The sequence below is a fragment of the Sorghum bicolor genome, chromosome 1 (genome assembly GCF_000003195.3).
Source record: "Sorghum bicolor cultivar BTx623 chromosome 1, Sorghum_bicolor_NCBIv3, whole genome shotgun sequence".
Classification (NCBI taxonomy): domain Eukaryota; kingdom Viridiplantae; phylum Streptophyta; class Magnoliopsida; order Poales; family Poaceae; genus Sorghum; species Sorghum bicolor.
The window spans coordinates 77,315,347-77,330,870 of NC_012870.2; the positions used below are offsets into that span (position 1 = coordinate 77,315,347).

Sequence of the window (15,524 nt, forward strand, 5' to 3'; positions counted from 1 at the left end):
GCCGCAAAATTCGATGTGACGGAAAATCTTGAAAATTTTTTGGTTTTTGAGGTGAACTAAGGTCTTGTTTAGTTTCAAAAAATTTTAGGAAATCGACACTGTAGCATTTTCGTTTGTATTTGACAAATATTGTCCAATTATGGACTAACTAGGCTCAAAAGATTCGTCTCGTCAATTTCGATCAAACTGTGCAATTAGTTTTTATTTTCGTCTATATTTAATACCTCATGCATGCATCTAAAGATTCGATGTAACGGGAAATCTCAAAAATTTTATAAAATTTTTTAGGAACTAGACAAGGCCTTAGTTCGGTAGTTGTGGTAGAAAGTCAAATGACAACCTAACAAACTGACGCATCTAATCTACAAAGGGTCATTGTTTGGTCCTGAGCTATAAGCCTATAACTAGTGTTGGCAATGGGTAAATCCCCGTCGGGTTTTAACTCTCCAGACCCATCCCCGTGACAACAATATGACACCACAGGTATCCCCATATACAGTGATAGGTGGGGGAATTTCCCCAGACCCATACACGGGTGGGTAAATTAGACTCGGCGGGTCACCCATACCCGCCAAACATCAGCAATTCACAAACACCAGTCACATAGTAGCAATTCACAAGCATCGTCACATAGCCATTCACAAGCATCGTCACATAGCCACCTCACCATATACCTAGCAAATAGCAACATAATAATTTCTGCTGCAACCACTAGTCACAACACCATAATAGTTCATTGGCCATACAAATCACGTAGTAGAGAGTAGTACTTTGCTAGCACTACATAGGGTTTCAATGTATGGGCTGCCGGTGGACTGGTGGGCTTCTCTAGTTTTGGGTTGGGTATTTTTCATACATGGGTAAATGGGTATGGGGACTACTAGAACGTCCCCATACCCACGTACCCAATGGGTGAAGGGGGTTTGCTCCGTTTGTGTACCCATAGATACTGGTTTCACTCTATATTAATATCCTAATAGAGTAAATACCCATCGGGTCGCGGCCCCCATTGACATCTTTACCTATAACACACGCTTTTATGGATAGACGTTCTGTTGATATACAAATGCCCGACGTCTGGCCCGGGATGGCGAGGACACGGGATACTTGACACAATAAGGACTTGTTTAGTTCACCCAAAAAACCAAAAACTTTTCAAGATTACTTGTCACATCGAATTTTGCGGTATATATATAAAGCTCTAAATATAGATAAAAATAAAAACTAATTTACCTGTAAATTATGAGATGAATTTTTTGAGTCTAGTTAGTACTACAGTATCGAAAACAAAAGGTTTTCGGAACTAAACAAGGCCTAATTGTCCGGGTAGTAGTAAGGTATTGTTTACTTCTAAAAAGGTTTTGTAAAACTTTTCAAAATCCTCATCACATCAACTATAGTTTTACAAAGGTCACGGTGACAAGAGTTGAGTTCGACAGTAATGTCAATCGAATATAGTTTCTCAAATGTCTAACCAAACATCCACCAATCTAGCACAATTGCACGAAAACCTAGCTATACTACTCCATCCACCGTGAAAAGAACGCACACCATACTCAGGCCTTGTTGGAGCATGTATGGAGCACTAAATATAGATTTCTCGTCACATCGAATTTTATGGCATATATATGGAGCACTAAATATAGATAAAAATAAAAGTTAATTGCACAGTTTATCTATAAATCGAGAGAAAAATCTTTGAAGCCTAGTTAATCTATGATTGAATCCTGAAAACCAAAAAAAATTCAGAACTAAGCAAGGCCTCGGGACATTTGAGAAATCAAACTTTTAGATTTATAGAAAATAATATCAGCATTTGTATATCATCAAACTTATTATTTATCATAGATACTGTATTAGAATTTTACTCAGTCAAGTTTAAAAAAACTTGCTCCTTAAAAAGCAAGTTATAAATTGATTTATTTTATTTATTTATTTATTTTGGGTCAGAGTAGTAGAAAGCATGTTGGCTCATTCGGTGCAACACTTGGGCCTGGCCTTGTTTAGTTCCAAATTTTTTTTGCAAAATCGACACTGTAGCATTTTCGTTTGTATTTGACAAATATTAACCAATCATAGACTAACTAGATTTAAAAGATTCGTCTCGTTAATTCCGACCAAACTGTACAATTAATTTTTATTTTCGTCAATATATTAATACTCCATGCATGCTTTAAAGATTCGATGTGATGGGGAATCTAAAAAATTTTGTAAAATTTTTTGGAACTAAACAAGGCCCTTGTTTATTTCACCCTGAAAACCAAAAAGTTTTCAAGATTCCCCGTCATATCAAATCTTGCGGCACATGCATGAAGCATTAAATATAGACGAAAACAAAAACTAATTACACAGTTTGCCTGTAAATCGCGAGATAAATCTTTTGATCCTAATTAGTCTATGATTGGACAATATTTGCCACAAACAAACGAAAGTGCTACAGTAGCGAAATCCAAAAAATTTGGCCTTGGCCTTGTTTAGTTCACTCCAAAAACCAAAAACTTTTCATCACATCAAATCTTGCGGCATATGCATAGAACACTAAATATAGACGAAAATAAAAACTAATTGCACAGTTTCTCTATAAATCGCGAGATGAATCTTTTAAGCCTAGCTACTCCATAATTGACCAATGTTTGTCAAATAAAAATAAAAGTGCTACAGTCCAAAAAACCAAAAAAAGTTTAGAACTAAACAAAGCCAAAAAGAAACAAATAGTTCACGGAACCTTCCAGATAGCATGCTAGGCGCTAACAAAAACTACACATCATCTGCACATATACGGTCTATTTTACCTCCTCTCGCGCCCACAATGACGGTCATGATTCCAGGCTAATTTCACTAGCTGATTTCTTCCATGGCACGTTTGAATTGAATTCATTAGGTGACAATTTAACCTCACAAAATGCATATCAATCACAAGGAACCATCTATTCGTCATGTGTTATCACAAGCACCATAAACAACCTGATCATCAAATAGAACAGATTAAACATGGTACCAGCACTACTAACCAGAATCACACCACCACAAAGATCACATCGCAACAGGAGTGTCATCCTGGTCACAGAATCACACCATCACACAGATCACATCACAACAGGAGTGTCATCCTGATGACATAGTAACAGATAACATTAAGAAAATGGTCATGATAACACAGCCTAACACATGGCAGTTCCTTCACAGGCATTTCCACGAACACAAGGCAGACACCACCCTAACAGCCAGATCCCAAGTTTCCAACCAACAGACACAGGAATTAATCAACAGAATAGCGACGCCCCTTTTAGAGATGAAAAGGGGACTAGGGTTTTAAACATTTCTGGTCGCCACCCTTGCCAGCAGGGGCTCACTTGGCGAGCAACTGCGCGGCAGCCGCCTCCTGCTGCTGCTGGTAGTTGATCGGGCGGCGGAACAGCATGATGTGCGGCTCCGGACGGTGGATCGCGTAGTGCATCCACCCGCGGCTCTGCTGCACGCCGATCGCGCGCCACTCGTTCTGTACAAAAGAACAGAGGAAAAATCCCCACAAAACCCAGACATCAGACAACCAAAGCAACAGGAAGAGAACGCAATCTACAGGAATGAAGGTGAAACTGCTGGCGTTTACCTCGGAGAGGAGGCGGTTCTTGGGGAGGAGCTTGGCGACCTCGGGCGGGAGGACGACGTGTCTGCGCGGAAAAAGGGGATCCGGTTAGGGTTTTGCCAACCACCGCAGAGGAAAGAGATGGGGAAAGGCGAAAATCATGACAGCGAGGGTTTCGCATCTACCTGTACTCGTAGGTATCGTCGAAGTACTTCTCGGAGTACTGGATCTGACCCATGTCCACCAACACTTCTCGATCAACTTCCCTACAGAAAAATCCCCAAAATCTCAGCGGAATCCCCACAAAAACAACCGAATCGGGCAGCAAAAAGATCAGAGCCACGATTCAGAGGAACATTTCGGGGAGAATACGAGAAATCGAAGGATTGGGGGGTGGGGAGGCGACGCGCGTACCTTGGAGCGGGTGCGGTTTTGCAGAGGAGCGCCGACACGAGTCGCAGCGAGGGGAGCGTTTTGGAGGAGACGGTGGGGGTTGCGGGGTAGGAATGGATGGGTAGCGTATTTAAATTAAGAGGAAACGGAGGGACCCGACCGTCGGTGCGGAGATGGACGGGCGAGATGGCCCGGGCGGATAGGGGAAGTAGTCGTTGCGGTTGCGGGATCACGGCCGATGGATGCGGGGATGTCGTGTGCTGCTGGATTTGCGCTCAAATTAGGGGCATCGAGAGCGCGGATGGATGCGAGGGAGTTTCAAATTTTGAAATCATGGCTTGGCGCGAGTAAAATAAAATATTGCTAGAGCCGATTTGCCCGTTGTTGTTGGATACTCCAGTACAGTACCCGACGAGCACGAATATGGAAGCATTTTTTTTATTCACTGCTTCCATTTTGTTCCCATGTAGAAATTGATTTCAACCTAGCAATTTATTTAGCATGAAACATTTCCCACTGCCCGTATCGATTTCACATGAAACGAGTCTCATATTTATTTGTTTCGATTCGAAATGAAAAGCCTACTGGTAATAAGTCCTGAGCTGAGATTTGAAAAGGGAATGGAATTCTTTGTTGCTCGTATCACTCATCCGGTGTATCTTCCACACGAAACAACCCAACTGTCACATGCACCGCGTCATGGCCCGTGGGCCCATTTCCATATAGGTTTTTGACCACTATCTTCCTCAGGAAGCTTCGATTAGGAAGGCCTTAAATTTGTTTAACAAAAACAGTTCGGAATCCAGGCCCAAATCCGAGTGGACTGAAGCCTGCCAGTGCTCGATGTGGCGTCTAACTTGCCTGTCCGAGGGCCCAAACACTCAGTTGGGCCGAGCCCGTTCATAGTCGCTCCTGTGCGTGATCTGAGAGAATCCAGTACACATCTACAGCGTCGTCTTCAAGAAAGGAACGGATTCGGAAAGACCGAAAGATAAAACATTTTTTCTCGATCGGGTGGTTAACTTCATCAGAAGGTAGAAAAAAGTTGCAAAAACTTTGCATTTCATGGTTCAAAGAAAGTGCCAAGTGAAACGAATGCTGCTACGACTGCGACTCTATCAGAAAAACAGGGAAGAAAAACATGGGACGAAGCCAGTCCAGCCAAGTGTGAGGTGAAGTAAACAACCTGACAAATGATGATATTCCTTTCCTTTTTTTTTTGTTCCTTTGCAGCACACCAGCACTGCTTCACGGACGTTTTTATTTTCCATCAAAATCAAAGGGTAAAGAAGTGGCGGCGTAGCGTGCCAATTCATGTGACTCTTATTTTAAACTCCAAAAGGGGTCTAAAAGCGGCTGTCCATGTTTCTTTTGCATGATTCTTTACAGTTTCTTGATAGCAACAAAGGACCTAATGCAGTTTCATTATCAGAAGAAAAACTAATGCTTAGCATAGTTTACAGGTAGATTTCGGTGCTGCAGGTCCGCAACCTACCACCCCGAATTGCCACATTTCTTATTTGGATGATTGGAGGACAGATTGCCACATGAACTTGTTATATATGTCCCCACAAACTAATTAAGTGCTCCAGCTCACAAATCCCATCCAAAATATTTGACCAACATCGCCAGCTCATGGACTCATGCATGGTTCCGTGGAAATTCGCAAGTTTTGGAGTTCGATCCACGCAAAAAAAAAATCGATTTATTAAATACGGTTATCATTCCCTACCAGATCGAGCTGAGAGCGAGATCGATTATTTTCGCAGAGACGAAATGGGGTTCCACTTCCAGCAAGGCAAAGCGACGACTGGATGAGATGGATGGCTACTGCTCAAACATGTTATCACGATCGGCTTTGAGATTGGATCAGGTGATGATTTAAAAGCATCTCTTGGCTCTAGACTGCCTGGTCCGCTGATCCACAAGCAAAGACAGAGCAGGCCATGTTAACCAGCCGGTTAGCAACAAAATATTGCCTTATTTTAACATGTGGCCGCTCTAATTGTAGAAAGCCGTGCATGAGGTACATACAGTAACATCCTGCATTCCAGTCAGTTCATGTGTTTAGCAGTTTGTGGTGACACTTGTAGGGCGTGCGTCGCAGATCTGAAAGGCTCTGCACCGTGATGGTGCATGTGACGAGAGGCAACGTACGGCAGCAACAGAGGGAGGAAAAGAACAAAAGGCGAAGAATAGTGGAGCAGCCATAAGATTAAAGAAACCTTGTGGATATGGTTATCCCCCGCAGATTAGTATACTCGTCGGGATAATCGTAATGTAATTAGAGGTTCTCTTAATCCTCCCAAAAAAACAAATCACTTCTCCTAATCATGGAGCTCGCATATATACAAGTACTCCTAGCAGTAGCAGCAGACCGGGTCAGTGATGACTGATGAGAGTGGGGCATGGGAGGAGCACGGAGGCATCGAGAACCCGAGGGTGGGGTGGTAATTTGCCAAGGCGCTCCAGCCAATTATGAGCACATGCCACCCGTGGCGTGCCGATCCAGCAGAGGAGCAGTTGGTCGGCGGATGGCGTGTCCACGTCCCCGTCCGGGTGGGCAGCGGGAAAACATGGAGGCGATGGTGGTTTTTGTCCACGGCCGGTGCCGGAGTGGCGCGTCGAACCATCTCACCTCGCCGTTCTTTGAGGAACCGTCGATAGGAACCATCTCACCACGGCTGGTTTTTGTGTGGCTGTCAGGCCTTGTTTAGTTGGTAAAATTTTGGTTTTTTTTGCTACTGTAGCACTTTCGTTTTTATTTGACAAACATTGTCCAATCACAGAGTAACTAGACTCAAAAGATTCATCTCACAAATTTCAGATAAACTGTGTAATTAGTTTTTATTTTTATCTTTATTTAATGCTCCATACATGTGACCAAAGATTCGATATGACGAGAAATCTTGAAAATTTTTGCGAACTAAACAAGGCCTCATTGATGATGCGCGGTGGTGGTGCCGTGCATGTTGTTATCCATCCGTCGGAAGAATCTCGAAGAGGGTCAAATGCGTTTCTTGTTCCAAGGAGATGGATTGATTGATCTATAGGCCATCAGATATCTCGGCGTTGGACCCTCCTGTGGGTTTGTTTCAATCTCAAAAGATGGTTTTTGAGTGAGACAGCTAACGAGAGTGAACAGGACAGCTGCTACAAAGAAACGTCCTTACAGGTAACTACTAGGAGTAGGAGTAACAATTGCCGAAACAATAGCTGTAATTAAGCTCTTGAAATGGTTCTAAGGCCCTGTTTAGTTACTCCTCCAAAAAATTTTCATCCATGCCATTGAATATTTGGACAAATGCATGGAACATTAAATATAGATAAAAAAAATAAACTAATTACACAGTTTGGTTGAAAATTGCGAGACGAATTTTTTAAGCCTAATTACTCTATGATTAGCCTTAAGTGCTACTGTAACTCACATATGCTAATGATAGATTAATTATACTTTATAGATTTGTCTTGCAGTTTTCTGACGAGCTATGTAATTTGTTTTTTATTAGTTTCTAAAAACTCTTTCCGACATCCTTCCGACACATCCGATGTGACACCCAAAAATTTTTCCTCCACCATCTAAACAGGGCCTAAGACTGCCGTGAGTGACACAGCTTCATCATATATAGTGATGGTTTGTTTTCTGGACAAATTCAAGCCGTGTCCGGAAAACAGATATGGGTCTTGTTTAGCTTTCAAAATATTTTGTAAAATTTTTTACGTTTTCATCACATCGAATCTTGCGGCAAATGCATATAGTACTAAATATATATAAAATAAATAACTAATTATATAATTTATCTGTAATTTACGAGACGAATTTTTTTATCTTAATTAGTCTATGATTGTATAATATTTGTCAAATATAAACAAAAATACTACTAATTTCTATTTTGTAAAAAAAATTAAAAGTAAACAAGGCCATGAACCACTGCCTGCCCTCACTGGCTGTAGAGATCTGCAGCAGCGTGGAGCACATGTTGTGATAGTAACCGGGACCCAGGGCCAGCAGCGATCGACGACGACGACTCCAGCGTCCAGCCACGCTCACGCACAGGCGGGAAGCGCGGGGCCCCGTCAGCTAATCCCGGCGGCCCAATTAGCGGCGAGGGGTCACGTCGCCGGCGCCTCCTAATCCACACGAGCCACGAGTCCCCGCCACCCTGCACGCGTGGCTCGCGGACAGCTCCCCGGCCGGCGCTTTGCCTGAGCTGGCGCCGCAAGCGACCCGCTCCACGTCGCTGTCTCCAAGCAGCGCTGGAATCTTGCAAGAATCCCCCAGCATCCCGCCGAGCTTATTACGAGGTGGTTAAAACACTCGTATTGACAACGTTGTTACCGACCATGACTCTCCAGGGAAAAATAACAAGATTTTAGCATTTTTCATGCAAGACGAAAACACAGGACAATGGAGAGACATGGCCGAAATTTTCGTCTGGAAACTGACTCGGACTCGGATAGCCCAGTATTTTATTTAATTGCTCTGGTTCTGATGACTCGCCTTGTGCGTGGCTTAAAAAATAATAGTGGCACCTACACAAGAAGCTGTACCGAGTTTTTCTTATACATTTTCTAGTGATGATCGATGATTCTTTATATTATCGTATATCGTAGCCATTCATTCCGATCTGTACCATTCCCTCGTTGATCTCCCATACTACAGAGAAACATATTGTTACATGTAATATTTTTTTTTGTTATCACTTGGAGTTTATTAATGGAGTTTCCACATTACCGTCCCAAGACACATTTAAAAAGGGATAAATAAATTACATATAAAGTCGTTTTAGACAAGATTTAATCCAAACATTGGAAATAAAAATCATAAATAATTTTTAAGTTTTTTAGTTTGAAAATGTGAAAACCACGTGAATAGATTTGTCTTAAAAATATTTTTATAAAAATATACATATACCACTTTTTGATAAATTTTTTTTTATAAAAATAAGAAGTCAAAATTAGACTTTAAATATTGTGTCGTTGTCTTAAATGACTTTCTTTATAAGTATGGAGGGAGTAATTCATAAAAAAAATTATTTAAAAGATCTAGCCATCTATTCAATACGGTCTATAATGACGATTGAATGATTAATAGAATTAGCTAGATGATATATTTTTTTCCTAGAAGAATTACTAGACTCGTTACAATAAATCAATATAAAGTAATCCCTAAATTTACATCTATTTACCGACATATGCTATTTTGAAAACATAATCTCCTACAAACTTGCATGTAGCTTATGACTTCTTCCCTCCATCCAAAATTAGATTAAAAAATACACTACAAAAGATTATTTTATATTGGTGGTACATATAAACACCAACTTATAATGTTTGTGTCGCTTAAATTTCTAGTCTGTGTAAGGCTAATACAATAATTTTAAAGAAACACAATATTCACTTGACCTCTCTAGAAACTTCACCAAGGAAAAGCAAGTTGGAGTGCGGCAAATCCGCCAACTCCGGCTGCAGATGTCACGACTCACGACAGTGTCACACTCAAACAGCTCATTTTCGCCGCTAAAGAAATATAGCCCTCGCGTTCCAACCCGATAGGCGCGGAGAGACCGGCCGCTGCCGGTGCCCGGCCCCAGTCCCAGAGCCCCATGCCTGCTCTGCTCGGCTGTATATATACCACCTCCATGGCATCTCTTCCTCACCACCGCATCTCACACCCCTAAGATTGAGCTTAGCTTAGCTCCACACTCCAGCTCCAAGCACACAGTCGTGGTTAGAGGGCCGTGAAAATGCCGATCAGCAGGATCGCCGTGGGGACCCACCATGAGGTGTACCACCCGGGCGCCCTCAAGGCGGCGTTGGCTGAGTTCATCTCCACCCTCATCTTCGTCTTCGCCGGCCAGGGTTCCGGCATGGCCTTCAGTGAGTCCTCCACTCCTACTCTTGCAACACAAGCTCGATCGGCAGCTCTCGTATGGCCTTCAGTAGTTTGTATTTTTCATTGGCTTTCCACTGACATTAAACGAGCAGCTACAGAACATGAGTACAGAGTAGAGAGTAGTACTGTATCTATTTAAGTTCAGCTTATCTGTCATGCTCTAGCACAAAGTCATGGTCGGCTCTTTTGAGTTCGTCACTGAAATGAAAGGAAAAATGAAAAGTCATTTTCGTCATAAGTACTAGCTATCAGGCTTTCAGTAGATTTTTTTTTTAATACAAAGCCAATGTTAACTAGAAGCTCAGAGAAATGTCTTTTTTAGAAAGTCAAAAGTGATGAAAGCGAAGTGTTTTATGTGAAAGTACTGATGCAAATGACAGATTTAGGCCTCACATGATTTTAGAGCTGCAGAAGATAGGAATCCTTGGCAGCATCTGTAGTACCTTCTGTTCGGGTTTTGTTTGTGATGTCAAGACCCACCCAAGGATAGTTCCCATGTGCTGCTCCTCCCCAGAACTAGCAAAATGCCCCACCTCCACTGACACGAACGCCTCTTGTATCCTGGAAAAGAAACATGCAGTAGTTTTTTCTTAATGATATGAGGAAAATTAAAGGAGAATATTACAGACAGTGCTTAACACTAGTTCAAACTGCTCCAGTTAACTGATAAAAACCTGCTGAAACCTCATCTTTATACCTGGATGAATCTCCTTTTAATTAGCTAGCGCGGTATTGAACAAATCTGTTTTATCAACATGATAATGCTACTAGCTAGGACTAGTAGATACGGAGTATACTTGTTGAAGCCTCAGCAGTAAACATCTTCAGATACTGTCGAGTGTTGAGTAGTTAAAGACTCAACAGTAGCAGTAAAATCACAGCAGAAGGCAGAAAAAAAAAATCCTGAACATGACGAAACAGCTACCTGATGAGATTTGACTGTGTCAGTTTTACTGATTCCTTGCTGGTGCTCCGGCCTCCTCGCGCAGGCAAGCTGACGAGCGGCGGCGCGACGACCCCCTCGGGCCTGATCGCGGCGGCTGTGGCGCACGCCTTCGCGCTGTTCGTGGCGGTGTCCGTGGGCGCCAACATCTCCGGCGGTCACGTGAACCCTGCCGTGACCTTCGGCGCGTTCGTGGGCGGCAACATCACCCTGTTCCGCGGCCTCCTGTACTGGGTGGCGCAGCTGCTGGGCTCCACGGTGGCGTGCTTCCTGCTCCGCTTCTCCACGGGCGGGCTGGCCACGGGCACCTTCGGCCTGACCGGCGTCTCCGTGTGGGAGGCGGTGGTGATGGAGATCGTGATGACCTTCGGGCTGGTGTACACGGTGTACGCCACCGCCGTTGACCCCAAGAAGGGCAGCCTGGGCACCATCGCCCCCATCGCCATCGGCTTCATCGTCGGCGCCAACATCCTGGTCGGCGGCGCCTTCACCGGCGCGTCCATGAACCCCGCCGTGTCCTTCGGCCCTGCCCTCGTCAGCTGGGAGTGGGGATACCAGTGGGTGTACTGGGTCGGCCCACTCATCGGCGGCGGCCTCGCTGGCGTCATCTACGAGCTGCTCTTCATCTCCCAAACCCACGAGCAGCTCCCCACCACCGACTACTAAGCCGGCCGCCGGCGACCCCCCACCAAGCTTGGGTTCCGTTCCGTGCGCAGCTAGCAGATCATCAATTCTCTCGATCTCTGGATCTCCCCCTCGCCGTTTAGTTTCTCTCGTGCATGTGCATGCATCGTCGAACATCTCAAGCTGCTACTGCTGCTGCTGCGCCGGCCGCCGCTCGATCGTCGCATCGTTTGCTTTCTTGGACAAGTCTGTAACCGTGAATTCCGGACCCGTTTGCTTCTGTAAAATTTGTGCATTTGCCTGAGTATTCACCGAGTTCCACGTAGTAGCAGTAGCTCTCTTTATGATCGTGGAGTACCTGACCATGTGATGAAAATCCGGGATGCTTGTACTGCTGGATCGCGATGATTTCGACGGGGATCGTCGTCCGTCGTCTACTCGATCGTCGCCGCGCGGCGGGCGTGCAGTGCAGCGCCAATAATGCAGCGCCATGTGCGGACAAGCGGGGTGGTACGCGCGCCACGTCGGAATGGTGTGGCATAGCGATAAGGCTGACCTGTAGCTGTCGGCTCGTGTTGCATGCATCGCGATGCGGAGTGTGCGCAGTCCTCCGGACCTGGTGGTCGCTCGTAGTACCCGTGTACCCGTGCTCATGAAAATTGAAATGACGACCGATCGATGGCGAGTGGTACGGTGGTGCCAGTAGGTATCAATGCGTTGTGGGCACCGATGGTCCTCCATCTCCATGGATGGCAATGGCATCTACTCCGAGCAGTAGCTACAAGGACGGTGTGGTTGGCAACTTGAACTTGACAAAGGCAATGGCATTGCTATGACCCGATCAATCCCGACCAAGAGCCATGTCCATGCTAGCTACACGTAGCAGTAGCGTGCACTCCCTAGTGTATCCAGTAACATACGGTGTGTTCAGTGTTGGTGATCGTCAACTCGTCATTCACAGTCAGCAGCGAGCCAAGCAACAACTCCATCAAAAAGGAAGGGAATGACGACGCAGGATTTGACGCAGCACTCGGGTCCCCTCTCGCGCGGAATATGCCTTTCGGGCGGGCTCCTACAAGGCACTGGCGCTGTGCGCGCGCGGCGCCGGGGAATGGGGATGCGTGATGCGTGATGCGAATGCGATGCGTCCGGAGTCCGGACTCTTCTGCCAGCTTGGCCGGCAGGCCCACCACTAAACTCTGAGACAGACAAGAGCAGATACCCTTAAAGATAAGAGAAGGTGTCGGCGATCGGCTACCGGACACCTTCTCTTATCTTCTTCTATCCTTAATTATAATCCGGTAATCCCGAATCTCCTAACCAGCGTTTATTCCCTGAAAAAGAAACTGACGCCGAGAGACTGCCGTGGCACATGGATAGAAATTCCATGTGGATAGAAATTCAAGTCAACCCTGTTCGTGCCCTTGTGGTAGCTGGACAAAATTGACATGAAACATTCTACTCTTAACTGCTGATGTCCAGATACTGTAATAGTTAAGGACCAGTGATGAGTATACTAGATACAAATAGAGATCTTTCGCGAGGGGGAGTAGATAAAAACAGCTAGTAATTCTGTCTTGTTTTCTTGTCTTTGTGCGTCCACATACAATTCGGATTTGGGACACCCGAAATCAACAAGCCAGCCTGAACTTTGTTTGGAATATTGTCGAGCAGAATGATCCTTTCTAGCTTGTCACCGAATTATTCGAGTCCTAACCACTGATGGATGGAACAAAGCCAACACCCTTTGGGATACCACACCAGGCGCGTCGCTGTCTGCATAGCCTAGCATTGTTTGGAAACCGTCCTTTCCTGGGCTACCTTACCACTCGATTGAAACGCGCTCAGATCGATCGGTTGGCGTGTTGGGTACATCCCTTTTGCTCAAGTTCTGGACTCTTCCTGACTTAACTGTGCCTTTTCCGTAGACAATTATGATGTGATTGTTGGCAAATGAGGGTTGATTAGGATGCGCGACCACGCATCACGCAAGTACAGTACGCCGACGAGGAGACTCTGGCGCTGATTTGGCGTGACGTCCTGGCAGCAGCCTGCCAGCGCCAGGAGAGCAGTGCAGGAAACGAGTGGCTCCGGCCTCGGCCACGGGGTCGCTCCCGTGTGGACTGGACGGCGCTGGCTGATTTGCTCTGGAGAGCCGGCCGGGCCTTTCGCGGTCAGCCGGCCCGTCGATCCTGTTGCCGTTTCGCTGCGAAAGAGAAGGAATCGGTCTCGCTACACGCTACTGGCTACCGCAGCCTCGCGCATGGGCATGGGCATGACGGCCCGGCCGAACCAACCCCCGCCGCTTATGGAAGTATGCAACGCCCGTGAGTGCCGCCGCCGCCGCCTTGGATCGATTTGTCACTGGAAACACCAAAGTGCCGCCGCCCTGTCTACATTGACGGAGCGATGAGGACGTGCAACGCCTGGCGAAACGTTGGACCAGTCAGGCTCAGGCAGCGACTTGCAATGGATGTCGATACGTTTCCCGATCTGTTTGTTTATCAAGGTAAGAAGGTATTTATAGTGTGCCGTCTGAAGAGAACGGGAGACGATCATGATCCGTATATCTAACAGGTGAATTCACATGGATATGCCTGTTTATAGGCCGGCAGCTTTGTTCCCTGTAGTATTTCCCTCCATTTTTATGGGCGGGTACGTTTGGAGCGGATGGAGATTGCAAAACGGAGTAGACGAAGACAACATTAGAATAGTAAACGAGTGTAGGGCCTTGTTTAGTTGCCTAAAAATTTTGCAAAAATTTTCAGATTCTTTGTTACATCGAATCTTTAGACGTATGCACGGAGTTCTAAATATAGATGAAAATAAAAATTAATTGCACAGTTTAGTCGGAATTGACGAGACGAATCTTTTGAGCCTAGTTAGTCCATAATTGGATAATATTTGTCAAATACAAACGAAAGTGCTACTATTCATATTTTACAAAAAAAATTTGGAAGTAAACAAAGCCCTAGGTAGAAATCAGAGAATTGAAAAACATAGGAGTCTTAAAGGAATATAGGTGTTTTTAGAACACAGGAATATGATAATTAAGTACAATACATGTTTATTCCTCTGTTCTTGTGAAAATAAAGACATGTCCATCTCTTGATTCACGCGTAGGGAAATTTTACAAGAGCATGAAGTGGATATTTTATTTTCTCTATTGCATACTATAGAACAAGTACAAGTATTTTTCATAAAAAGGGAAAAATCTCATTCCTCTGGTCGAAACAAGCCCTGAATTGGTCTGAAAACATAGGGGTCAGATCGATCATAGCGCCCAAATGCATGTATACATCGATTACTGTCAACAACTTATTACAGGAGGACTACATGTTGAATTCCCATGTCGGACAAGCCACTTTTCCAAATTAATCTGCCCACTGGCATCTTGCGAGTTTAAAAACCGGGTGTCCCAACGTACTGTAGGTGCCTGGCATTGCACACTGTCTTCACCACATGGGCGATGCAGCATGCATGCTCCATGCTCTACCCCCGAACTCTGAGACGACCGTGCTAGCTAGCGTCGCGTGCCGCCGCTGGACCAGGAAATTATGGGCGGGCCACCAGCGTGGCCACAGGCCCACCCACTTCCCTGCCGCGACGCTTCAGATCGGTGTCCATTGTCCAAGCAGGCAGAAGCCAAGCGTCGCCATGAACTCTGCTTCGCCTTCCGGGGTACACCCGCGCGTGGCGCGCCCATCAGCCCTGATCGGTGAACCGTGAACCTGAACCTCTTCTGTTCCGTTGTGCAACGGGGACGCCGGGACGGGGCGGCTGTTTGGGCGTGTCTCTCTCTACTTGGAGCTTTCCTGTCCCTTCAGTTTTGGCTAGGTGCGGGCTAGCGCATTTTGCGAACAGAAAGCGGTTTTGTGGCGACGTTCCTTTTTTTTGCATCGAAGTGATTTCAGCAACAGGAACATGAACAGGTCACGCATCACGGACGGCATCACTCCTCTGCCTACTGCTCTTGCCCATGTTTGCACGGTCCAGTTGATTTAAAAATCATTTCTTCAGATCAGAGAACGAAAGAAGGCCACGGAGTATTCTTTTTCCCTGCCCCGCCCATGGGTTTCTTG

The 15,524-nt window shown here is 45.4% G+C and overlaps 2 protein-coding genes across 3 annotated transcripts; one reads left to right on the forward strand and one right to left on the reverse strand.

Annotated features, from left to right (window-relative positions):
• LOC8080563 (cyclin-dependent kinases regulatory subunit 1) lies at positions 3,059-4,154 on the reverse strand. 2 transcript variants are annotated; one of them, XM_002468465.2, is made up of 4 exons: positions 4,001-4,154; positions 3,772-3,852; positions 3,611-3,671; positions 3,059-3,499 (listed from the first exon to the last, which is right to left on the reverse strand). In XM_002468465.2, exons 2-4 carry the CDS (start codon positions 3,822-3,824, stop codon positions 3,350-3,352), a joined length of 264 nt encoding a protein of 87 aa, XP_002468510.1. In that variant the 5' UTR covers positions 3,825-3,852; positions 4,001-4,154; the 3' UTR covers positions 3,059-3,349. The 2 variants fall into 2 exon arrangements, with proteins under 2 accessions (XP_002468510.1, XP_021313674.1); XM_021457999.1 differs by having other exon boundaries at positions 3,772-3,847; positions 4,001-4,139.
• On the forward strand, positions 9,539-11,770 carry LOC8080564 (aquaporin TIP1-1). The gene is made up of 2 exons (XM_002465814.2): positions 9,539-9,859; positions 10,865-11,770. The coding sequence occupies exons 1-2, from the start codon at positions 9,727-9,729 to the stop codon at positions 11,482-11,484; spliced, it is 753 nt and encodes a 250-aa protein (XP_002465859.1). The 5' UTR covers positions 9,539-9,726; the 3' UTR covers positions 11,485-11,770.

What these genes read in the sequence shown, in the direction of transcription:
- LOC8080563 (XM_002468465.2), bottom strand. Translation starts at nt 3,824, where the DNA reads ATGGGTCAGATCCAGTACTCCGAGAAGTACTTCGACGATACCTACGAG. An exon ending in GACGATACCTACGAGTACAG is followed by an intron (nt 3,672 to 3,771) that starts GTAGATGCGAAA and finishes TTTTCCGCGCAG; the next exon opens with ACACGTCGTCCTCCCGCCCG. An exon ending in AGAACCGCCTCCTCTCCGAG is followed by an intron (nt 3,500 to 3,610) that starts GTAAACGCCAGC and finishes TCTTTTGTACAG; the next exon opens with AACGAGTGGCGCGCGATCGG.
- LOC8080564 (XM_002465814.2), top strand. Translation starts at nt 9,727, where the DNA reads ATGCCGATCAGCAGGATCGCCGTGGGGACCCACCATGAGGTGTACCAC. An exon ending in GGGTTCCGGCATGGCCTTCA is followed by an intron (nt 9,860 to 10,864) that starts GTGAGTCCTCCA and finishes CTCCTCGCGCAG; the next exon opens with GCAAGCTGACGAGCGGCGGC.